General features: G+C 53.4%; 2 protein-coding genes across 5 annotated transcripts in view; one reads left to right on the forward strand and one right to left on the reverse strand.

The window, feature by feature from the left end:
* Window positions 1-1,275: 1,275 nt before the first annotated feature.
* RHBDD3 (rhomboid domain containing 3) lies at window positions 1,276-14,620 on the forward strand. Its single transcript, XM_038762371.1, has 6 exons — window positions 1,276-1,349; window positions 4,132-4,367; window positions 7,964-8,344; window positions 10,693-10,855; window positions 11,875-12,159; window positions 14,249-14,620. Exons 2-6 carry the CDS (start codon window positions 4,214-4,216, stop codon window positions 14,457-14,459), a joined length of 1,194 nt encoding a protein of 397 aa, XP_038618299.1. The 5' UTR covers window positions 1,276-1,349; window positions 4,132-4,213; the 3' UTR covers window positions 14,460-14,620.
* A 2,865-nt stretch (window positions 14,621-17,485) lies between these two features.
* AP1B1 (adaptor related protein complex 1 subunit beta 1) overlaps window positions 17,486-19,533 on the reverse strand; it is a 60,764-nt gene continuing 58,716 nt past the window's right edge. For all 4 annotated transcript variants that reach the window (XM_038762370.1, XM_038762369.1, XM_038762366.1 and 1 more), the window contains one exon: window positions 17,486-18,416. In XM_038762370.1, the coding sequence (XP_038618298.1) occupies window positions 18,342-18,416 (75 nt within the window). In that variant the 3' untranslated portion in view covers window positions 17,486-18,341. The remainder of the gene's footprint in view (window positions 18,417-19,533) is intronic.

The following is a 19,533-nucleotide window of genomic DNA, read 5'->3' on the forward strand; positions in this document are numbered from 1 at the left end:
TGAGCCCCCAGTGGGACAACCTGATTACCTTGTAACCTCCCCAGTGCTTAGAACAGTGCTTTGTACACAGCAAACGCTTATTAAATGCTATTATTATTATTATAATTGAATGAATGATTGATTAACCAGTTGAAGCCCGAGGCTTGTGTGACCTCAGTGCATTCATTCAGTCGTATTTATTGAGCGCTTACTGTGTGCAGAGCACTGTACTAGGTGCTTGGAAAATACAATTCAGCAACAGAACCCCTCCCCACATCAGGCTTACAGTCTATAAGGGGATGATTCATTCACTCAATCGTATTATTGAGCGCTTACTGTTTGCAGAGCACTGTACTAAGCACTTGGTAAATCCAAGTCGGCAATTCACGTCCTCTGCTTCCCAGGCCTGTGCGCTCTCCCCTAAGCCACGCTGTTTCGTCAATAATAATTCCATTAATAATAGAGTGTTTTGACTTGGAGGCTGCAGGAGCGATTAGTCCAGTGCTCTGGCCCCAGCAGGCGCTCAGGACATAGCCCTGGCTGATGGACTGAATGACTGTGAGCTGGTGGTGGAGCAGGGGATGGGCACTGATTTGTATTATTGACTTGGAGGCTGCAGGAGCGCTTAGTTCAGTGCTCTGGCCCCAGCAGGCGCTCAGGACACAGCCCTGGCTAATGGACTGAATGACTGTGAGCTCGTGGTGGCGCAGGGGATGGTCACTGATTTGTGTTATTCATTCATTAATTCAATCGTATTTATTGAGCGCTTACTGTGTGCGGAGCACTGGACTAAGTGCTTGGGAAGTACAAGATATAGAGACGGTCCCTACCCCACAAAGGGGTCACAGTCTAGAAGGGGGAAACAGACCACAAAAGACAACATGGAGACAGGTGTCAAAATCGTCAGAACAAATAGAATTAAAGCTATATACACATCGTTGACAAAATAAACAGAATAATAATAATAATAATAATTGGCATTTGTAGTAAATATGTCCAAGTAAACATGTACGTTGTTCTCTTCCCAAGCGTTTAGTTTAGTGCTCTGCACCTACTGAGCGCTCAATAAATACGATTGACTGACTGACTGACTGATGGACAGACTGGAAGAAGGGCAGACCAGGCCCCAAGCCCACCCACCTTCCTCCTCCTCCTCCTGGTCCTCCTGATCCGGGAGGGGACAGTTGATGGACGCTCCCTAACCTCCAGCCCCGCCCTCGGGCTCCCCCTCCTCCCCTCCCTTCCTCCTCCTCCCCTCCCTTCCTCCTCCTCCCCTCCCTTCCTCCTCCTCCCCTCCCTTCCTCCTCCTCCCCTCCCTTCCTCCTCCTCCTCCCTCCTCCACCCCGCAGAGCAGCATGGCAAAATGGCTGGTGGGTCTGGTCGCCGCCGGAGGGAGGGGCAGGGGGTAGGAGGGGCAGGGGGTAGGGGGGACAGGAGGAGGGACTGAGGAAGAGAAGGAGGAAGAGGAGAAGGAGGAGTGGGGAGGAAGAGGAGGAGAAGGGGGAAGAGAAGGAGGAGGGGGGAAGAGGTGGAGGAAGAGGAGGAGGTGGAAAACGGGGAAGAGGAGAAGGAGGAGAAGGGGGAAGAGAAGGAGGAGGGGGGAAGGGGAAGAGAAGGAGGGGGGGGAAGAGGTGGAGGAAGAGGAGGAGGAGGAAGAGGAGGAGGAGGAAAAGGGGGAAGAGAAGGAGGAGAAGGGGGAAGAGAAGGAGGGGGGGGAAGAGGAGGAGAAGGGGGAAGAGAAGGAGGAGGGAGGAAGAGAAGGAGGAGGGGGGAAGAGGTGGAGGAAGAGGAGGAGGAGGAGAAGGAGGAGGGGGGAAGAGGTGGAGGAAGAGGAGGAGGAGGAGAAGGGGAAGAGAAGGAGGAGGGGGGAAGAGGAGGAGAAGGGGGAAGAAAAGGAGGAGGGGGGAAGAGGAGGAGAAGGGGAAAGAGAAGGAGGAGTGGGGAACAGGTGGAGGAAGAAGAGGAGGAGGAAGAGGAGGAGGAGGAGGAGAAGGGGGAAGAGAAGGAGGAGTGGGGAAGAGAAGGAGGAGGGGGGAAGAGGTGGAGGAAGAGGAGGAGGAGGAAAAGGGGGAAGAGAAGGAGGAGAAGGGGGAAGAGAAGGAGGAGGGGGGAAGAGGTGGAGGAAGAGGAGAAGGATGAGGGAGAAGAGGAGGAGAAGGGGAAGAGAAGGAGGGAGAGTGTGGAGGAAGAGGCGGAGTGTGGAGGAAGAGGAGAAGGAGAGGGGAGGAAGAGAAGGAGTGTGGAGGGAGAGGAGAAGGAGGGGGAAGAGAAGGAGAAGTGGGGATGAAGAGAATGAGGAGGAGGAGAAGGGGAAGAGAAGAAGGAGGAGGAAAGAGAGGGAGGAGGAGAAGGGGAAGAGAAGGAGGAGGAGGAAAGAGAGGGAGGAGGAGGAGGGAGGAAGAGGAGGAGGGGGAGGAGAGGAGGAGGAAGAGGAGGGGGAGGAGAAAAGGAGAAGGAATGGGGAGGAAGAGGAGAAGGAGGAGAAAAGGAAGGAATGGGAGAGGAAGAGGAGGAGGAGGTGGAAGAGGAGGAGGGGGGAAGAGAAGGAGAAGGAGGGGAAAGGAGAAGGAGGAAGAGGAGGAGGAGGGGGAAGAAGAGGAAAAGAATGGGGAGAGAGAAGGAATGGGGAGGGGGAGGAGGAGGTGGGAGCAGTAGGAGCAGTCATATTGATTACTATGTACATTCATTCATTCAGTCAGTCATATTTATTGAGTGCTTACTGTGTGCAGAGCACTGTACTAAGCGCTTGGAAAGTACAATTCAGCAACAAAGAGAGGCCATCCCTGCCCACGACAGGTTCCCATGGCACCATGCTAAGCAGTGGGAAAGAAATGAATTCCCCAAAGCGGTGTAGACTTGACCCCTGCCCCGGGGAGGGTGGGCGGGCGGGAGGGCGTGGGGGCATCGGCAGTGGGGAGGCTCAGTGCCCTTCTCCCTGGACGCAGTGATGGGGACTGTGTGTCTTGGGCTGTCTCAACCCCATTATTGCTTCAGGGGCTACTGGACTACTGCCCATCGGGCCATCGCAGTGCCCAGCGCTTAGTACAGTGCCTGGCACATAGTAAGCGCTTTACAAATACCATAATTATTATTATTATTATCGGGCCATCGCCCCGGCCCTCTGCCCCCACCCCAGGGCCAGTCCAGCAAAGGGGGGTGGTCTCCGGCTCCCGGATTAGCACTCACCCACACGCCCGCTGGCTGATCTCAGGCCTGCCACCGAACGTCTCTGTGCCTCAGTGGCCTCATCTGAAAAATGGGGCTTTGATACCTGCTCTCTCTCCTACTTGGACTGTGAGGCTGGAACTCTGTCTGACCTGAAGATCTTGTATCTTCCTCAGTGCTTAGTACAGTGTGTGGCATATAGCAATTCCCCAAATAATAATAATAATGGTATTTATTAAGCGCTTACTATGTGCAAAGCACTGTTCTAAGCGCTGGGGAGGTTACAAGGTGATCAGGTTGTCCCACGGGGGGCTCACAGTCTTCATCCCCATTTTACAGATGAGGGAACTGAGGCCCAGAGAAGTGAAGTGACTTGCCCAAGGTCACACAGCTGACAATTGGCAGAGCCGGCATTTGAACCCATGACCACTGCCTCCAAAGCCCGGGCTCTTTCCACTGAGCCACGCTGCTTCTCAAACCAAACCAGCGCTAAGCACAGTGCTTTGCACATAGTAAGCGCTTAATAAATGCGTGGCTCAGTGGGCCCCCTTGTCCCCCTCTCCACCCCCTCATCCCCCTCTCCATCCCCCCATCTTACCTCCTTCCCTCCCCCACAGCACCTGTATATATGTATAGATGTTTGTACATATTTATTACTCTATTTTACTTGTACCTATCTATTCTATTTATTTTATTTTGTTAGTATGTTTGGTTTTGTTCCCTGTCTCCCCCTTTTAGACTGGGAGCCCACTGTTGGGTAGGGACTGTCTCTCGATGGTGCCAACTTGGACTTCCCAAGCGCTTAGTCCAGTGCTCTGCACACAGTAAGCGCTCAGTAAATACGATTGATGACGATGATGATGAGTAAGCGCTCAATAAATACGATGGAATGAATCAGGTTAATAAATACGATTGAATGAATGAATGAATAGCGCCCAAGAAGTAGCCCTGATTGATCACGGATCTTTGCTTTTCTTTTCTCGCTAGCTGCCGCCGGGTCCCCCAGCTTTCTCCGTGGGACGCCCCGCGGGCCCGGCCTCGTCCTAGCTGCGGGGCCGTGGTGGGCACCATGCCGTCGGGGGTCTTGCGGGCACCGGCCCTGGCACTGCCCGCTCTCCCCCTGGCCTCGTCGGCCCTGATGCTACTGCTGAGCTGCCTGTGGTGGGCAGGGGCCGGCCACAGCCTGGCACTCAACCTGGACTTGACCCTCGGACACTGGCAGGGTACGGGATTTTGTCCGGCGGGGGTCCACCAGTGGGAGGTTGGGTGGTCTCACGTAGGTGGGCGCGGAAAGGACTCCTCGCCATTCATCATCATCATCAATCGTATTTATTGAGCGCTTACTATGTGCAGAGCACTGTACTAAGCGCTTGGGAAGTCCAAGTTGGCAACATATAGAGACAGTCCCTACCCAACAGTGGGCTCACAGTCTAGAAGGGGGAGACAGAGAACAAAACCAAACATACTGACAAAATAAAATAAATAGAATAGACATGTACAAGTAGAATAGAGTAATAAATATGTACAAAGATATATACATATATACAGGTGCTGTGGGGAGGGGAAGGAGGTAAGATGGGGGGATGGAGAGGGGGATGAGGGGGAGAGGAAGGAAGGGGCTCAGTCTGGGAAGGCCTCCTGGAGGAGGCGAGCTCTCAGCAGGGCCTTGAAGGGAGGAAGAGAGCCAGCTTGGCGGATGGGCAGAGGGAGGGCATTCAGTTCAGTGTGTGCTTTTTACTGAGCACTGACTGTGTGCGGAGCACTGTACTAAGCGCCCGGGAGAGTACAATCAATCAATCAATCAATCATATTTATTCTTTTAGACTGTGAGCCCACTGTTGGGTAGGGACTGTCTCTATATGTTGCCAACTTGGACTTCCCAAGTGCTTAGTACAGTGCTCTGCACACAGTAAGCGCTAAATAAATACGACATATTGATTTATTGAGCGCTTATACTAAGCACCCAGGAGAGTACAATCAATCAATCAATCAATCAATCATATTGAGTGCTTACTGTGTGCAGAGCACTGTACTAAGCGCTTGGGAAGTACAAGTCGGCAACACACAGAGACAGTCCCTACCCAACAGCGGGCTCACAGTCTAGAAGGGGGAGACAGACAACAAAACCAAACATACTGACAAAATAAAATAAATAGAATAGATATGTACAAGTAAGACAAATAAATAAATACAACACAGAAGCAGCGTGGCTCAACGGAAAGATCACGGGCTGTGGAGCTATCACTCTATTGATTTATTTTACTTGTACATATTTATTCTATTTATTTTATTCTGTTAATAGGTTTTGTTTTGTTCTCTGTCTCCCCCTCCTAGACTGTGAGCCCACTGTTGGGTTAGGGACCGTCTCTAGATGTTGCCAACTTGGACTTCCCAAGCGCTTAGTACGGTGCTCTGCACACAGTAAGCGCTCAATAAATACGATTGAATGAATGAATGTGGAGCCAGAGGTCATGGGTTCAAATCCCAGCTCTGCCAGTTGAAAGCTGGGTGACTTTGGGCAAGTCACTTCACTTCTCCATGCCTCAGTTCCCTCATCTGTAAAATGGGGATTAAGACTGTGAGTCCCCTGTGGGACAACCTGATTACCTTGTATCCCCCAGCGCTTAGAACAGTGCTTTGCACATAGTAAGCGCTTAATAAATACCATCATTACTATTCAAATCCTGGCTCTGCCAATTGTCAGCTGTGTGACTTTGGGCAAGTCACTTCTCTGTGCCTCAGTTACCTCATCTGGAAAATGGGGATTAAGACTGTGAGCCCCCTGTGGGACAACCTGATCACCTTTTAACCTTTCCAGTGCTTTGCACATAGTAAGTGCTTAATAAATGCCATCAAAAAAACAAAACGAAACAGAACAGACCCATTCCCTGCCCACAGCGAGCTTACAGTCTAAAGACGAGCTTACAATCTGCCCTCTCCCAGACTGATTATGAATTAATAATACTACTAATATAATTATCATTGAGAAGCACATGGATTAGGGGATAGAGCATGGGCCTGGGAGCCACAAGATGTGGGTTCTAATCCTGACTCCGCTGCACATCTGCTGTATGTCCTTGGCAAGTCACTTCATTCATTCATTTCATTCATTCATTCATTCAATCGTATTCAATGCTTACTGTGTGCAGAGCACTGTACTAAGCGCTTGGGAAGCACAAGTTGGCAAGGGCTATACCCCCTCCTTCCTCTCCCCCTTCCCATCCCCCCCGCCTTACCTCCTTCCCCTCCCCACAGCACCTGTATATATGTTTGTACGGATTTATTACTCTATTTTATTTGTACATATTTATTCTAATTATTTTATCTTGTTAATATGTTTTGTTTTATTCTCTGTCTCCCCCTTCTAGACCGTGAGCCCACTGTTGGGTAGGGACTGTCTCTAGATGTTGCCAACTTGGACTTCCCAAGCGCTTAGTCATCATCATCTTCATCAATCGTATTTATTGAGTGCTTACTGTGTGCAGAGCACTGGACTAAGCGCTTGGGAAGTACAAATTGGCAACATATAGAGACAGTCCCTACCCAACAGTGGGCTCACAGTCTAAAAGGGGGAGACAGAGAACAAAACCAAACATACTAACAAAATAAAATAGAATAGAATAGATATGTACAAGTAAAATAAATAAATAAATAAATAGAGTAATAAATATGTTCAAACATATATACATATATACAGGTGCTGTGGGGAAGGGAAGGAGGTAAGATGGGGCGGATGGAGAGGGGGACGAGGGGGAGAGGAAGGAAGGGGCTCAGTCTGGGAAGGCCTCCTGGAGGAGGTGAGCTCTCAGTAGGGCCTTGAAGGGAGGAAGAGAGACAGTTTGGCGGATGGGCAGAGGGAGGGCATTCCAGGCCCGGGGGAGGACGTGGGCCGGGGGTCGATGGCGGGGCAGGCAAGAAGGAGGTACGGTGAGGAGATTAGCAGCGGAGGAGTGGAGGGTGCGGGCTGGGCTGGAGAAGGAGAGAAGGGAGGTGAGGTAGGAGGGGGCGAGGGGATGGATGGACAGCCTTGAAGCCCAGGGTGAGGAGTTTCTGCCTGATGCGCAGATTGATTGGTAGCCACTGGAGATTTTTGAGGAGGGGAGTAACATGCCCAGAGCGTTTCTGGACAAAGACAATCCGAGCAGCAGCATGAAGTGTGGATTGAAGTGGGGAGAGACACGAGGATGGGAGATCAGAGAGAAGGCTGATGCAGTAGTCCAGACAGGATAGGATGAGAGCTTGAACGAGCAGGGTAGCAGTTTGGATGGAGAGGAAAGGGCGGATCTTGGCAATGTTGCGGAGCTGAGACCGGCAGGTTTTGGTGACGGCTTGGATGTGAGGGGTGAATGAGAGAGCGGAGTCGAGGATGACACCAAGGTTGCGGGCTCGTGAGACGGGAAGGATGGTAGTGCCGTCCACAGAGATGGGAAAGTCAGGGAGAGGGCAAGGTTTGGGAGGGAAGACAAGGAGCTCAGTCTTCGACATGTTGAGCTTTAGGTGGCGGGCAGACATCCAGATGGAGATGTCCCGAAGGCAGGAGGAGATGCGAGCCTGGAGAGAGGGGGAGAGAGCAGGGGCAGAGACGTAGATCTGGGTGTCATCAGCGTAGAGATGATAGTTGAAGCCGTGGGAGCGAATGAGGTCACCAAGGGAGTGCGTGTAGATGGAGAACAGAAGGGGACCAAGCACTGAACCTTGGGGGATGGGAGGGGGAGGAGGAGCCTGCAAAAGAGACTGAGAATGAACATATACATATAGAGAGGTGCTGCTGGGCCTCAGCGAGCTGACCTGTAACGTCCTTTGGTGCCTTCTCTCCCAGTGTACCGGCTGCTGAGCTTCCCCCTGGGCCACACGGCCTTGCCGGGCCTGCTCCTCAGCCTGGCGCTCTGCCCCACCCTGGGCTGGCAGGAGGAGAGCCGCCTGGGCACCCTGGGCTACGCGTGGGCCTCGGTCCTCAGCAGCGCGGGCAGCGGCCTCCTCTACGCGCTCCTGGCCGGGCTGGGGGCGCCCGGGGCGGGCAGCGCCTGCGGCTACACCCCGGTCCACCTGGCCCTGCTGGCATCGCGGCCCAGGGGACCGGGCCAGCTGGCCAAGGTGGCCCCGGCCTGCCTGCTGCTGCTCGGCCTGGGCCGCCTGCTCGGCCAGGAGGAGGATTCCCCGCTCCTCCTCCACCTCTGCGCTCTGCTCTGGGGCCTGCTCTGTATCCTTTCTCTCACACCGAGGGGGCCGAGGGACTTGGGGACCCCCGACCGGGGCGGGCATTGGTTTTGGAAGTCAGGGGGCACCTTGTCATAATCATGATGGGACCTGTAAGCTCAGTGGTAAGACCCCGGGCTCGGGAGTCGGCCGTCTCGGCTTCTAATCCCGGCTCCGCCGCTTGCCACTTTTAATGATAATGATGGCATTTATTAAGCGCTTACTATGTGCAGAGCACTGTTCTAAGCGCTGGGGAATTTACAAGGTGATCAGGTTGGCCCACGGGGGGCTCACAGTCTTCATCCCCAAAGACCGTGACTGTGACTTTAGACTGTGAGCCCACTGTTGGGTAGGGACCGTCTCTCTATGTTGCCAACTTGGACTTCCCAAGCGCTTTGTACAGTGCTCTGCGCACAGTAAGCGCTCAATAAATACAATTGATTGATTGATTGTCAGCTGGGCAAGTCACTTCACTTCTCTGGGCCTCAGTTACCTCATCTGTAAAACGGGGATGAAGACCGTGAGCCCCCTGTGGGACAACCTGATTACCTTGTATCCCCCCTCCAGTGCTTAAAAAAGTGCTTGGCACGTAGTAAGCGCTTAACAGTAAGCGCTTAAGAGAGCTAGCTCTCTTCCTCCCTTCAAGGCCCTGCTGAGAGCTCACCTCCTCCAGGAGGCCTTCCCAGACTGAGCCACTTCCTTCCTCTCCCCCTCGTCTCCCTCTCCATCCCCCCTTCTTACCTCCTTCCCTTCCCCACAGCACCTGTATATAGGTATATATGGTTGTACATATTTATTACTCTATTTATTTATTTATTTATTTTACTTGTACATTTCTATCCTATTTATTTTATTTTGTTGGTATGTTTGGTTCTGTTCTCTGTCTCCCCCTTTTAGACTGTGAGCCCACTGTTGGGTAGGGACTGTCTCTATGTGTTGCCAATTTGTACTTCTCAAGTGCTTAGTACAGTGCTCTGCACATAGTAAGCGCTCAATAAATACGATTGATTGATTGATGAACAAATACCATTATTATTATTATTATTAATCAATGATGGCATTAATTATGATGATGATGGCCTAATGATGGCCATCTCTCTTCAAGGAGACCTCACCTCCTCCAGGAGGCCTTCCCAGACTGAGCCCCCTCCTTCCTCTCCCTCTCCTCCCCCTCTCCATCCCCCCAACCTTACCTCCTTCCCTTCCCCACAGCACCTGTATCACCTGTACATATGTATATACATTTGTACGTATTTATTACTCTATTTATTTGTTTATTATTTATTTATTATTATTTATTTATTTATTACTCTATTTATTTTACTTGTACATATCTATTCTATTTATTTTATTTTGTGAATATGCTTTGTTTTGTTCTCTGTCTCCCCCTTCTAGACTGTGAGCCCACTGTTGGGTCGGGACCGTCTCTCCACGTTGCCGACTTGTACTTCCCAAGCGCTTAGTCCAGTGCTCTGCACACAGTAAGTGCTCAATAAATACGATTGATTGATAGATTGATTGATCGAGTGCTTACTGTGTGCAGAGCACTGTACTAAGCGCTTGGGAAGTACAAGTCGGCAACACATAGAGACAGTCCCTACCCAACAGCGGGCTCACAGTCTAGAAGACTAATGCGGGACGGGGACTGTGTCCAGCCTGATTTGCTCATATCCACCCCAGTGCTTAGTATAGTGCCTGGCACATAGTAAGTGCTTAACAAATAGCATAATTATTATGTAATTTCCCCAGCGCTTAGAACAGTGCTTTGCACATAGTAAGCGCTTAATAAATGCCGTCAATATTATTATTATTATTATGAAGAGTGTGAGCCCTGTGTGGGACAGGGACTGTGTCCAACCCGATTACCTTGTATCAGAGGCCTTCCCAGACTGAGCCCCTTCTTTCCTCTCCCCCTCGTCCCCCTCTCCACCCCCCCGTCTTACCTCCTTCCCTTCCCCACAGCACCTGTATATATGTATATATGGTTGTACATATTTATTACTCTATTTATTTATTTATTTATTTTACTTGTACATTTCTATCCTACTTATTTTATTTTGTTGGTATGTTTGGTTCTGTTCTCTGTCTCCCCCTTTTAGACTGTGAGCCCACTGTTGGGTAGGGACTGTCTCTATGTGATGCCAATTTGTACTTCCCAAGCGCTTAGTACAGTGCTCTGCACATAGTAAGCGCTCAATAAATACGATTGATTGATTGATTACCTTGTATCCACCCCAGTGCCCGGCACATAGTAAGCGCCCCACCAACACCACAGTACCGTCCTTCGGGGAAGAAGCGGGCAAGGCTTTTTCCTTGACTCCCCTCCCTTCCCGCCGCGGCTCCGGGGGACAGCTTCGTCGGGGAAGTTGCGGTGTCTGGAGCTGTCTGAGCGGCGGTTACGGCAATGGCAGGACAGCGCGATGTGCAGGGCCCTGAAGGGCCACTGGCTAGTCCGCTTTATCCCCGCCCCGGGCCAAGCGGGGGTCCTACCCATCGCCCATCCAGCCAGGACCAGGTGAGCGTCCTAGCCCTTCCATCCTCCCCCAAGGCCAAGGCGGTGAAGCGGCCCCTCCGAGGCATCTCCGGGTTCTCCTTTAATAGTAATAATAACTGTGGTATTTGTTAAGCGTTTCCTTTGTGCCAGACACTGCAATAACGGTCCCTACCCAACAGTAAGCACTTATCTGTGAGCCCCGCGGGGGGCAACCTGATCGCCTTGTAACCCCCCCAGCGCTTAAAACAGTGCTTTGCACATAGTAAGCGCTTAATAAATGCCATCATTGTTATTATTATCCTCAAAAATCTCCAGTGGCTACCAATCAATCTGCGCATCAGGCAGAAACTCCTCACCCTGGGCTTCAAGGCTGTCCATCCATCCCCTCGCCCCCTCCTACCTCACCTCCCTTCTGTCCTTCTCCAGCCCAGCCCGCACCCTCCGCTCCTCCACCGCTGATCTCCTCCCTGTACCTCCTTCTCGCCTGTCCCGCCATCGACCCCCAGACCACATCATCCCCCGGGCCTGGAATGCCCCCAATCCCTCTGCCCCTCCGCCAAGCTCGCTCTCTTCCTCCCTTCAAGGCCCTACTAAGAGCTCACCTCCTCCAGGAGGCCTTCCCACACTGAGCCCCTTCCTTCCTCTCCCCCCCGTCCCCCTCTCCAACCCCCCATCTTACCTCCTTCCCTTCCCCACAGCACCTGTATATATGTATATATGTTTGTACAGATTTATTACTCTATTTATTTTATTTGTACCTATCTATTCTATTTATTTTATTTTGTTAGTATGTTTGGTTTTGTTCTCTGTCTCCCCCTTTTAGACTGTGAGCCCACTGTTGGGTAGGGACCGTCTCTAGATGTTGCCAACTTGGACTTCCCAAGCGCTTAGTACAGTGCTCTGCACATAGTAAGCGCTCAATAAATACGATTGATGATGATGATGATGATGATGATGATTAACAAATACCAGTATTACCATTATTTCTGTCCTTTCTTTTTCCACCCACCGCGTTGCTGCCACCACCGCCAACTGTCCAGATCTCCAACTCCAGTCATCCCCCCGAACCCTCCCCGAATCCTCGGCTCTGGCCCGCCGCGGCCCCCAGCCCTGGCAGGTGGGCCCTCGTGGCCCGGGGCCCCAGCTCTTTTTTGGCCACCCCCCGCCCCGGGCAACCCCCAATCCCTGCCGACTCCGTGGCTACTGGCGGAGGCCCTGGATGAGCGACTGCTGCAGGCCGGGATCGAGGCCTCCCTGCTGGAGCCGGGGCCCCCGGGGCCCGGTGAGGAGCTGCGCCTTCCCAAGTCCTCCGTGTCCTCCCTGCGGTAAGGAGGAACCTGAGGGGGGGGACTGGGAGCCCGCTGTTGGGTAGGGACCGTCTCTAGATGTTGCCAACTTGGACTTCCCAAGCGCTTAGGACAGTGCTCTGCACACAGTAAGTGCTCAATAAATACGATTGATTGATAGCGTGGGGAACCTGGGGAAGTTAGGGGCTTAGCGGTGAGGCGTCTATCGTAGCGTTAGCATTTTCCCCTCCTCTTAGCCCAGATAATAATAATAATAATAATAATGATGGTATTTATTAAGCGCTTACTATGTGCAAAGCACTGTTCTAAGCGCTGGGGAGGTTACAAGGTGATCAGATTGTCCCAAAGGGGGCTCACAGTCTTAATCCCCATTTTACAGATGAGGGAACTGAGGCCCAGAGAAGTGAAGTGACTTGCCCGAAGTCACACAGCTGACAATTGGCGGAGCTGGGATTTGAACCCATGACCTCTGACTCCAAAACCCGTGCTCTTTTCCACTGAGCCACGCTGCGGATAATTGGCAGCGACTAGTCCAGAAACGTCTCTATATGTTGCCAACTTGTACTTCCCAAGCGCTTAGTACAGTGCTCCGCACACAGTAAGCGCTCAATAAATATGATTGATTGATTGGTGACAGTGGGGGCATAGCGTGGGGAACCTGGGGAAGTTAGGGGCTTAGCAGTGAGGCATCTCTATCGTAGCGTTAGCATTTTCCCCTCCTCTTAGCCCGGATAATTGGCAGCGACTAGTCCAGAAACGTCTCTATATGTTGCCAACTTGTACTTCCCAAGCGCTTAGTACAGTGCTCTGCACACAGTAAGCGCTCAATAAATACGATTGATTGATTCTCTGTCCCACAGAGGGCTCACCCTCTCATCCCCATTTTACAGAGGAGGTAACTGAGGCCCAGAGAACCACAGCACCTGCGGGTAGGGACTGTCTCTATATGTTGCCAACTTGGACTTCCCAAGCGCTTAGGACCGTGCTCTGCACACAGTACGCGCTCAATAAATGCGATTGAATGAATGAATGAATGTTTGTACATATTGATTACTCTATTTTACTTGTATGTATTTACTATTCTATTTTATTTTGTTACTATGTCATGTTTTGTTGTCTGTCTCCCCCTGCTAGACTGTGAGCCTGCTGTCGGGTAGGGACCGTCTCTTTATGTTGCCAACTTGTACTTCCCAAGCGCTTAGTATAGTGCTGTGCACACAGTAAGCGCTCAATAAATACGATGGAATGAATGAATGAATGAATATATGTTTGTACATATTTATTACTCTATTTTACTTGTATGTATTTACTATTCTATTTTTTTTTTTACTATGTCTTGTTTTGTTGTCTGTCTTCCCCTGCTAGACTGTGAGCCCGCTGTCGGGTAGGGACCGTCTCTTTATGTTGCCAACTTGGACTTCCCAAGCGCTCAGTACAGTGCTCTGCACACAGTAAGCGCTCAATAAATACGATTGAATGAATGAATGAATGAATCTCAGGGTCACATCTGGGTGCCCGGGGCTGGGGTGGGAAGGGACAGTGCCCCAGGATGGATAGGAACCTATCCTGGGTACAGTGCTCTGCACACAGTAAGCGCTCAATAAATACGATTGATGGATTGATTAATAGGAAGGAATAGGAAAAGCTGGGACTTGGGGGGTTTCTTTGGAAGGGGATTTAGGGAACAGAAGGAGGTGGGTATTCCGGGGGGAGGTGAAGGATGGAGGTGGGGTGCATGGAGATGGGCATTCTGTGGGGAGTGAATGGTGGAGGTGGGCACCCTGGGTGGGGTGGATGATGGAACAGTGCTTTGCACATAATAAGCGCTTAATAAATGCCATCGTTATTATTATTATTATTATGGAGACGGACACACTGGTGGTGGTGAATGATGGAGGTGCACCCTCTGGGTGGGGGGTTGGGGGGATTGGGGGAGGCGGGGGTGAGTGGCCTCAGGGCGGGAGGGTAGCTATGTGCGGCTCTTGGTGGAAAGCTCTTGGTCTGTTAATTGTCGTAGTGTGCTCTCCCAAGCGCTTAGCATAGTGCTCTGCACACAAAAAGCGCTCAATAAATAGGATCCACTCTGCCCCCTCCCCCATCCTCACAGGCTGCAACAGCTGGAGCGCATGGGCTTCCCCACGGAGCGGGCCGTGGTGGCCCTGGCGGCTACCGGCCGCGTGGAGGGAGCCGTCTCGCTGCTCGTCGGGGGACAGGTGGGGGACGAGGCGCTGGTGACCACGGAGGCCAGAGCCCAGCGGCTGGGAGAGGGCGGCGGCCTCGTGCCCCGGGGCCTGGGCCCCCCGCCCCCCGGCCCTTGACCTGGACCGGCCGGGACCCGAAGAGCCCCGAGGAGGACAGAGGTCGTGGCATCTCTGCCGAATCCCTGCCCCTGGGCCAGGGGCGGGAGTGAACTGGACAGGTTGTGGGTTGAGACCCCTGATTTCTGCCCCAAATGGGCCCAAGAGCCTGGGAGGGGGAAAGTGGGGGTGTCGGGAGGGAGGGATGGGGGGAGGAAGTGGCTACCGGGCGCCCGACATGCGTCAACCCTTCGTGAGCCGGCGACTGGCTTCTCGAAAGGAATAAAACTGAGCCTTAAAAACAGAACTCGCCTCTGGTGTTAGCGCGCCGATCCCGGCCCATCCCGGCGACCACCAACCCGGGCTCGAAATTCCGGACTGCCACGTCCACCTGGAATTGGGCATCTCCGTCTGTCAGCACTCAGGGGGAGGGGGAGACTGTGTCCCCTAACGCCCCCCCCCACAACTTCCCCCACCTCAGGGTCCACCAGCCAGTAGTGTTTACTGGGAGCCGAACTGGGCGAGCACAGACTGTGAGCCCATTGTTGGGTAGGGCACACGGTAAGCGCTCAATAAGTACGATTGAATGAATGAATGAATAAGAGGCATGATTGCAAGCCCGTGCTCTTTCCACTGGACCGCACTGCCACCCGTCGGGGACGCTTAATAGGAGCCCACGACTGGGAGTCCTGAGATCGCGGCCCTAATCGTGGCCAACTCGCCTGACGTCTCTGGGGCTCAGTTTCTTCACCTGTAAAACGGGGATGATAAAGTATCCACTCTCCATCTTAGAGTGTGAATCCCCCAGAGGGACAGCGGCTTTGATCGACCTGATTATCTCTCACTTGCCTCAGGGCTTCTTGGTGTGCTCGTTAGCCGCTGTGCGCTCCTGACCACAGTGCGCTCCTCCAGATAAGCACTGCGCTAAGCTTATTTAACCTGGCTTATTTCCTACAACCCATTTCCTCCAAAAGGCCTTCCTTAAATCCTCCTTTCCTGTTCTCCCACTCCCTTCTGCGCCACTCTTGCACTTGGATTTGCTCCCTTTATTCGCCCCCTACCTCAGCCTCACAGAGCACTTACATCCATATCCATAATTTATTTATATTTATGTCCATCTCCCCCTCTAGACTGTAAACTCAGGAAGCGTGTCTACTAACTGTGTTACATTGTTCTCTACCAAACGCTTAGTACAATGCTCTGCACACAGTAACCAATCAATAAATACGACTGATTGAACTCAGCGTCCACATTTCACTCCTCTTGCCTGCAATCCACTCCCCTTTCATATACAAAGGACCACCACTCTCCCCACCTTCAAAGCTTTAGTAAAATCACATCTCCTACGACAGGCCTTTCCCGTCTAAGCCCTGATGAATTAACTGAGGCACAGAGAAGTGAAGTGACGTACCCAAGGTCACCCCAGCAGACAAGTGGTGGAGCCGGCATTAGAACTCAGGTCCTCTTACTCCCAGGCCTGGGCTCTTTCCATTAGGCCACGCTTGCTTCTGTTATAATTGCTAAATTTCCTGGGGCTTTCTCCGGAGTCTGGAGGTTCTCCCAGCGGGATTCGGCCGTCGGGGATGAGGGCTGGCAGCGGGAAACCTGGGCGATGACCAATCCCCATGGCCGTGCCCGCAGTGGGATGGGTGAAAGGGGCTGTGGGCACTCAGGCCTGGTGCCGGCGGGGCAGATGGCCGATCTCCTCTTCCACATACCCAACCTCGGACTCCAGGGCAGCGTGACCTGAAAGAACCCGGGCCTGGGTTCTAATCCAGCTTCTAATTCCGCCTCCCCCCCTTATCTGCTGTGTGACCTCGGTCACTTCTCTGTGCCTCAGTTACCTCTTTTGTAAAACGGGGATTAAGACTGTGAGCCTTATGCGGGACAGGGACTGTGTCCAAACTGAGTATCTTCCCGAGTGCTTAATACAGTGCCCGGCACATAGTAAATGCTTAACAAATATCATTAAAAAAAAAAATGGAGGGGAAAATCCGCTTACCCCGCTGTCTCCAGCTGCAGCCTGTATCCGATCCCAAACTCGACGGGTTCTGGAGCTCTGCTAAGGAATCCCGGAGGGAATGGCGCATTTTCAAACTGGCCCAGCACCCTCCGCGGCTCTGTCCTCTCCGGCCCCACACGGTGTGGGGGGAAGGAAACCTCCGCGACCCCATTTTTTAGGGGAGACGATTCCTTCTGGCCCGATCCGCCGGCGCGTTTATTTCACGCTTACGGGGTTGCAGTGCTGGATCGACCAGAAGGCCAGGACTGTGACCCCCCTCTCTGCCTCGAGCGGATCTCTGCCCGTCCCCACCAGCTCGCTTTGGGCTGTGCCCCTTTTTGGCGACCACTAAGGAGCTGGGGCTACTGCATAATCCCCAGATGTCCCAGCCCAGAAGTCAGTCCTGAGTAGGAGAGCCACAAGGGCTAGCAGCATTCATGGCTGAAACCACCCCTTACCTGGCCACTTCCTCTAGACTGTACTCTCGCTGCGGACAGGGAACGTGTCTACCAACTCTCCCGGGCACTTAGTACCGTGTGCTACCCCCAGTGAGCGCTCAGTAAATACTACCGATTGACGAATTCTCACTGGGACCAGAAGGCCGGAGCCTTGCCTCTCCACTTCGAGCAGATCCCTGTTCCTCGGGATTCCTGCGTTCGCAGGAGAGCGAATCAATCAATCAATCAATCAATCAATTGTATTTATTGAGCGCTTACTGTGTGCAGAGCACTGTACTAAGCGCTTGGGAAGTACAAGTTGGCAACATATAGAGACAGTCCCTACCCAACAGTGGGCTCACAGTCTAAAAGCAAACCTGAGTGACCCGTGATCGCCCACAGACCTCTCCAAAGACAGCGTTGTTGAGGCAAGACGTCACCTTTATTTCCTTTTCTCTTCCTTGAAAACAGGAGTAGACAGTATCTATTTACTCTTCTATTGACATAAAGATAAACTGACTTCCAGGGGCTGCAACTCCCGCCGACCTCTGCCCCGGAGGGTACGTTTTTGGGGGTCGGAGGGGGAAGAAAAAAATTAGTGTCACGGATTGCTGCATGAAATAACGTTCTTTATTATTAACCAGCGGGAACCGAGAGAAAAGCTCAATGGTCGGCGGTTGCACAGTCGGAGTCTGGGTCCGACAAACAGGCGTCGTAGCGGACGGACATCGAAAGACAGCACGGGCCTCCAACTGCCCCTCGCCGGGCCCGGGCCGAGCGGGCGGCAGAGAACGAGCCAAGCCAGGGAACGGAGGGACGCGCGGTCCCCCTCCCCGTGGCACCGTAGTGGACGTGGGGAGGGGAGCGAGCGAGGGCCGGGAGAGGAGGGAGTCCTGGCTCGGACGGACCCACCCCGGCCTGGGCTGCGAAGCAGAAAGAGCCGGGGCCGAAGCTCCCGCCCTCCAGAGTCAGGGGCGAGGAGGAGGAGGAGGAGGAGGAGGGATCTGTCCAAAAAGCACGCACACCCACACAATCACGCGCGCCCGTGCGTGCTTCCCGCGGGTCCCGCGACTGACCGCGAGCCCACCCCGTGGGCCGGGCCCGGCCGCGCTGGCCGGCTGCCAAGAGGGAGGGGGCGATGGGGAAAGTGGGCTTCACAGCTGCGGGGAGGCCACGCGCTCGCCCTGGACGGCCGGGCTCCGGGGAAGGCCCGGCGCGGGGGCAGGGGAATAGCTGCGGAGCAGGGGAGCGACGCGCGGGTGGAGGGGAAAGGCCGCAGGGGCTTCCCGGCCCTCATTCTGCTCTGGCGGGTCCACTGCAAGGTGCAGGGAGACGGGGCGAGGGGCTCCTCCCACCCCCTGCCCCAATCCAAACCCCTTCCCGGCAGAGCTCGGGGGTGGGAGGAGAGTGTCAGGCCGCCCCTCCCGCCCCCCCCCGGCTTTGGCCGAGGCTGGCGGGAGGCCTTCAGTTCTTGAGGATGGTCTCGTAGGCTTGGTAGACGTGGGGGCACACCTCTGGGGCGCGGCACTTGAGGGACAGCTGGACGGGGAGAGGAGAGAACAGACGGGGGATGAGGGCGTGAGGCGGCGGGTCGGGGGAGCAGCAGGCCTCCCCAGGAGCCACGGCTTCGCCCCTGGAAGGGGGACAGCCCTGGCGGGGAGACACGCCAGGGAGACAAAGACAGAGACGAGTCACAGACACCAAGCACGGGAGCGCGCCAGGGACGGGCTGCTCCCAAAGCGAGCACAAGCTGCGGCGATGCCGCATGCAGAGCTGCAAGGAGCCAAGAAGGTCGTCCTCCTTCCTCCTCCTCCCCCTCGAGCAGGGCAAAACCAAATCTCCCTGCGGCCCCAGAGCTGCTGCTGGCACGCATAACCCACCCCCCCTCCCGCCCACTCCGCTTCCCCTCCTTTCCTCCTCATTTCCCCACTCAAGACCCTCTACAGGTTAGCCACCCACCTCCGCATCAAACAGAAACTCCTCACCATCGGCATTAAAACACTCTCCTACCTCACCTCGCTGCTTTCCTGCTAAAACCCAGCCCGCACACTTGGCTCCTCTGACGCCAACTTACTCCCTTGTCCCTCCATCTCGTCCTCTTGCCTGCAACGGCCTCCGCCCCCTCCACGTCCGACGGATGACGACTCTCCCCCTCTTCAGGGCCTTATTGAAGGCCCGTCTCCTCCAAGAAGCCTTCCCCGTAAGCCCTCATTTCCTCTTCTCCCACTCCCTTCTGCGTCGCCCTTGCGCTTGGATTGGCTCCCTTCATGTACAGATTTATTACTCTACTTGTACATATTTACCATTCTATTTATTTTATTCTGTTAATATGTTTTGTTTTGTTGTCTGTCTCCCCCTTCTAGACTGTGAGCCCGCTGTTGGGTAGGGACCGTCTCTATACGTTGCCAACTTGCACTTCCCAAGTGCTTAGTACAGTGCTCTGCACACAGTAAGCGCTCAATAAATACGATTGATTGATTGATTCTGTCTGTTCAAATATTTCTGTTTGTTCAAATAAGTACGACTGAATGAATGAATGAATGAACCCGTCAGCCCCACAGCGCTCATGTTCACATCCCTACTTGATGTCCGTCTCCCCTTTTAGACTGTAAGCTCGTTGTGGGCTGGGAATGTGTCCCCCAATTCTGTCATCATG

The sequence above is a fragment of the Tachyglossus aculeatus genome, chromosome 21 (assembly GCF_015852505.1).
Source record: "Tachyglossus aculeatus isolate mTacAcu1 chromosome 21, mTacAcu1.pri, whole genome shotgun sequence".
Lineage (NCBI taxonomy): Eukaryota > Metazoa > Chordata > Mammalia > Monotremata > Tachyglossidae > Tachyglossus > Tachyglossus aculeatus.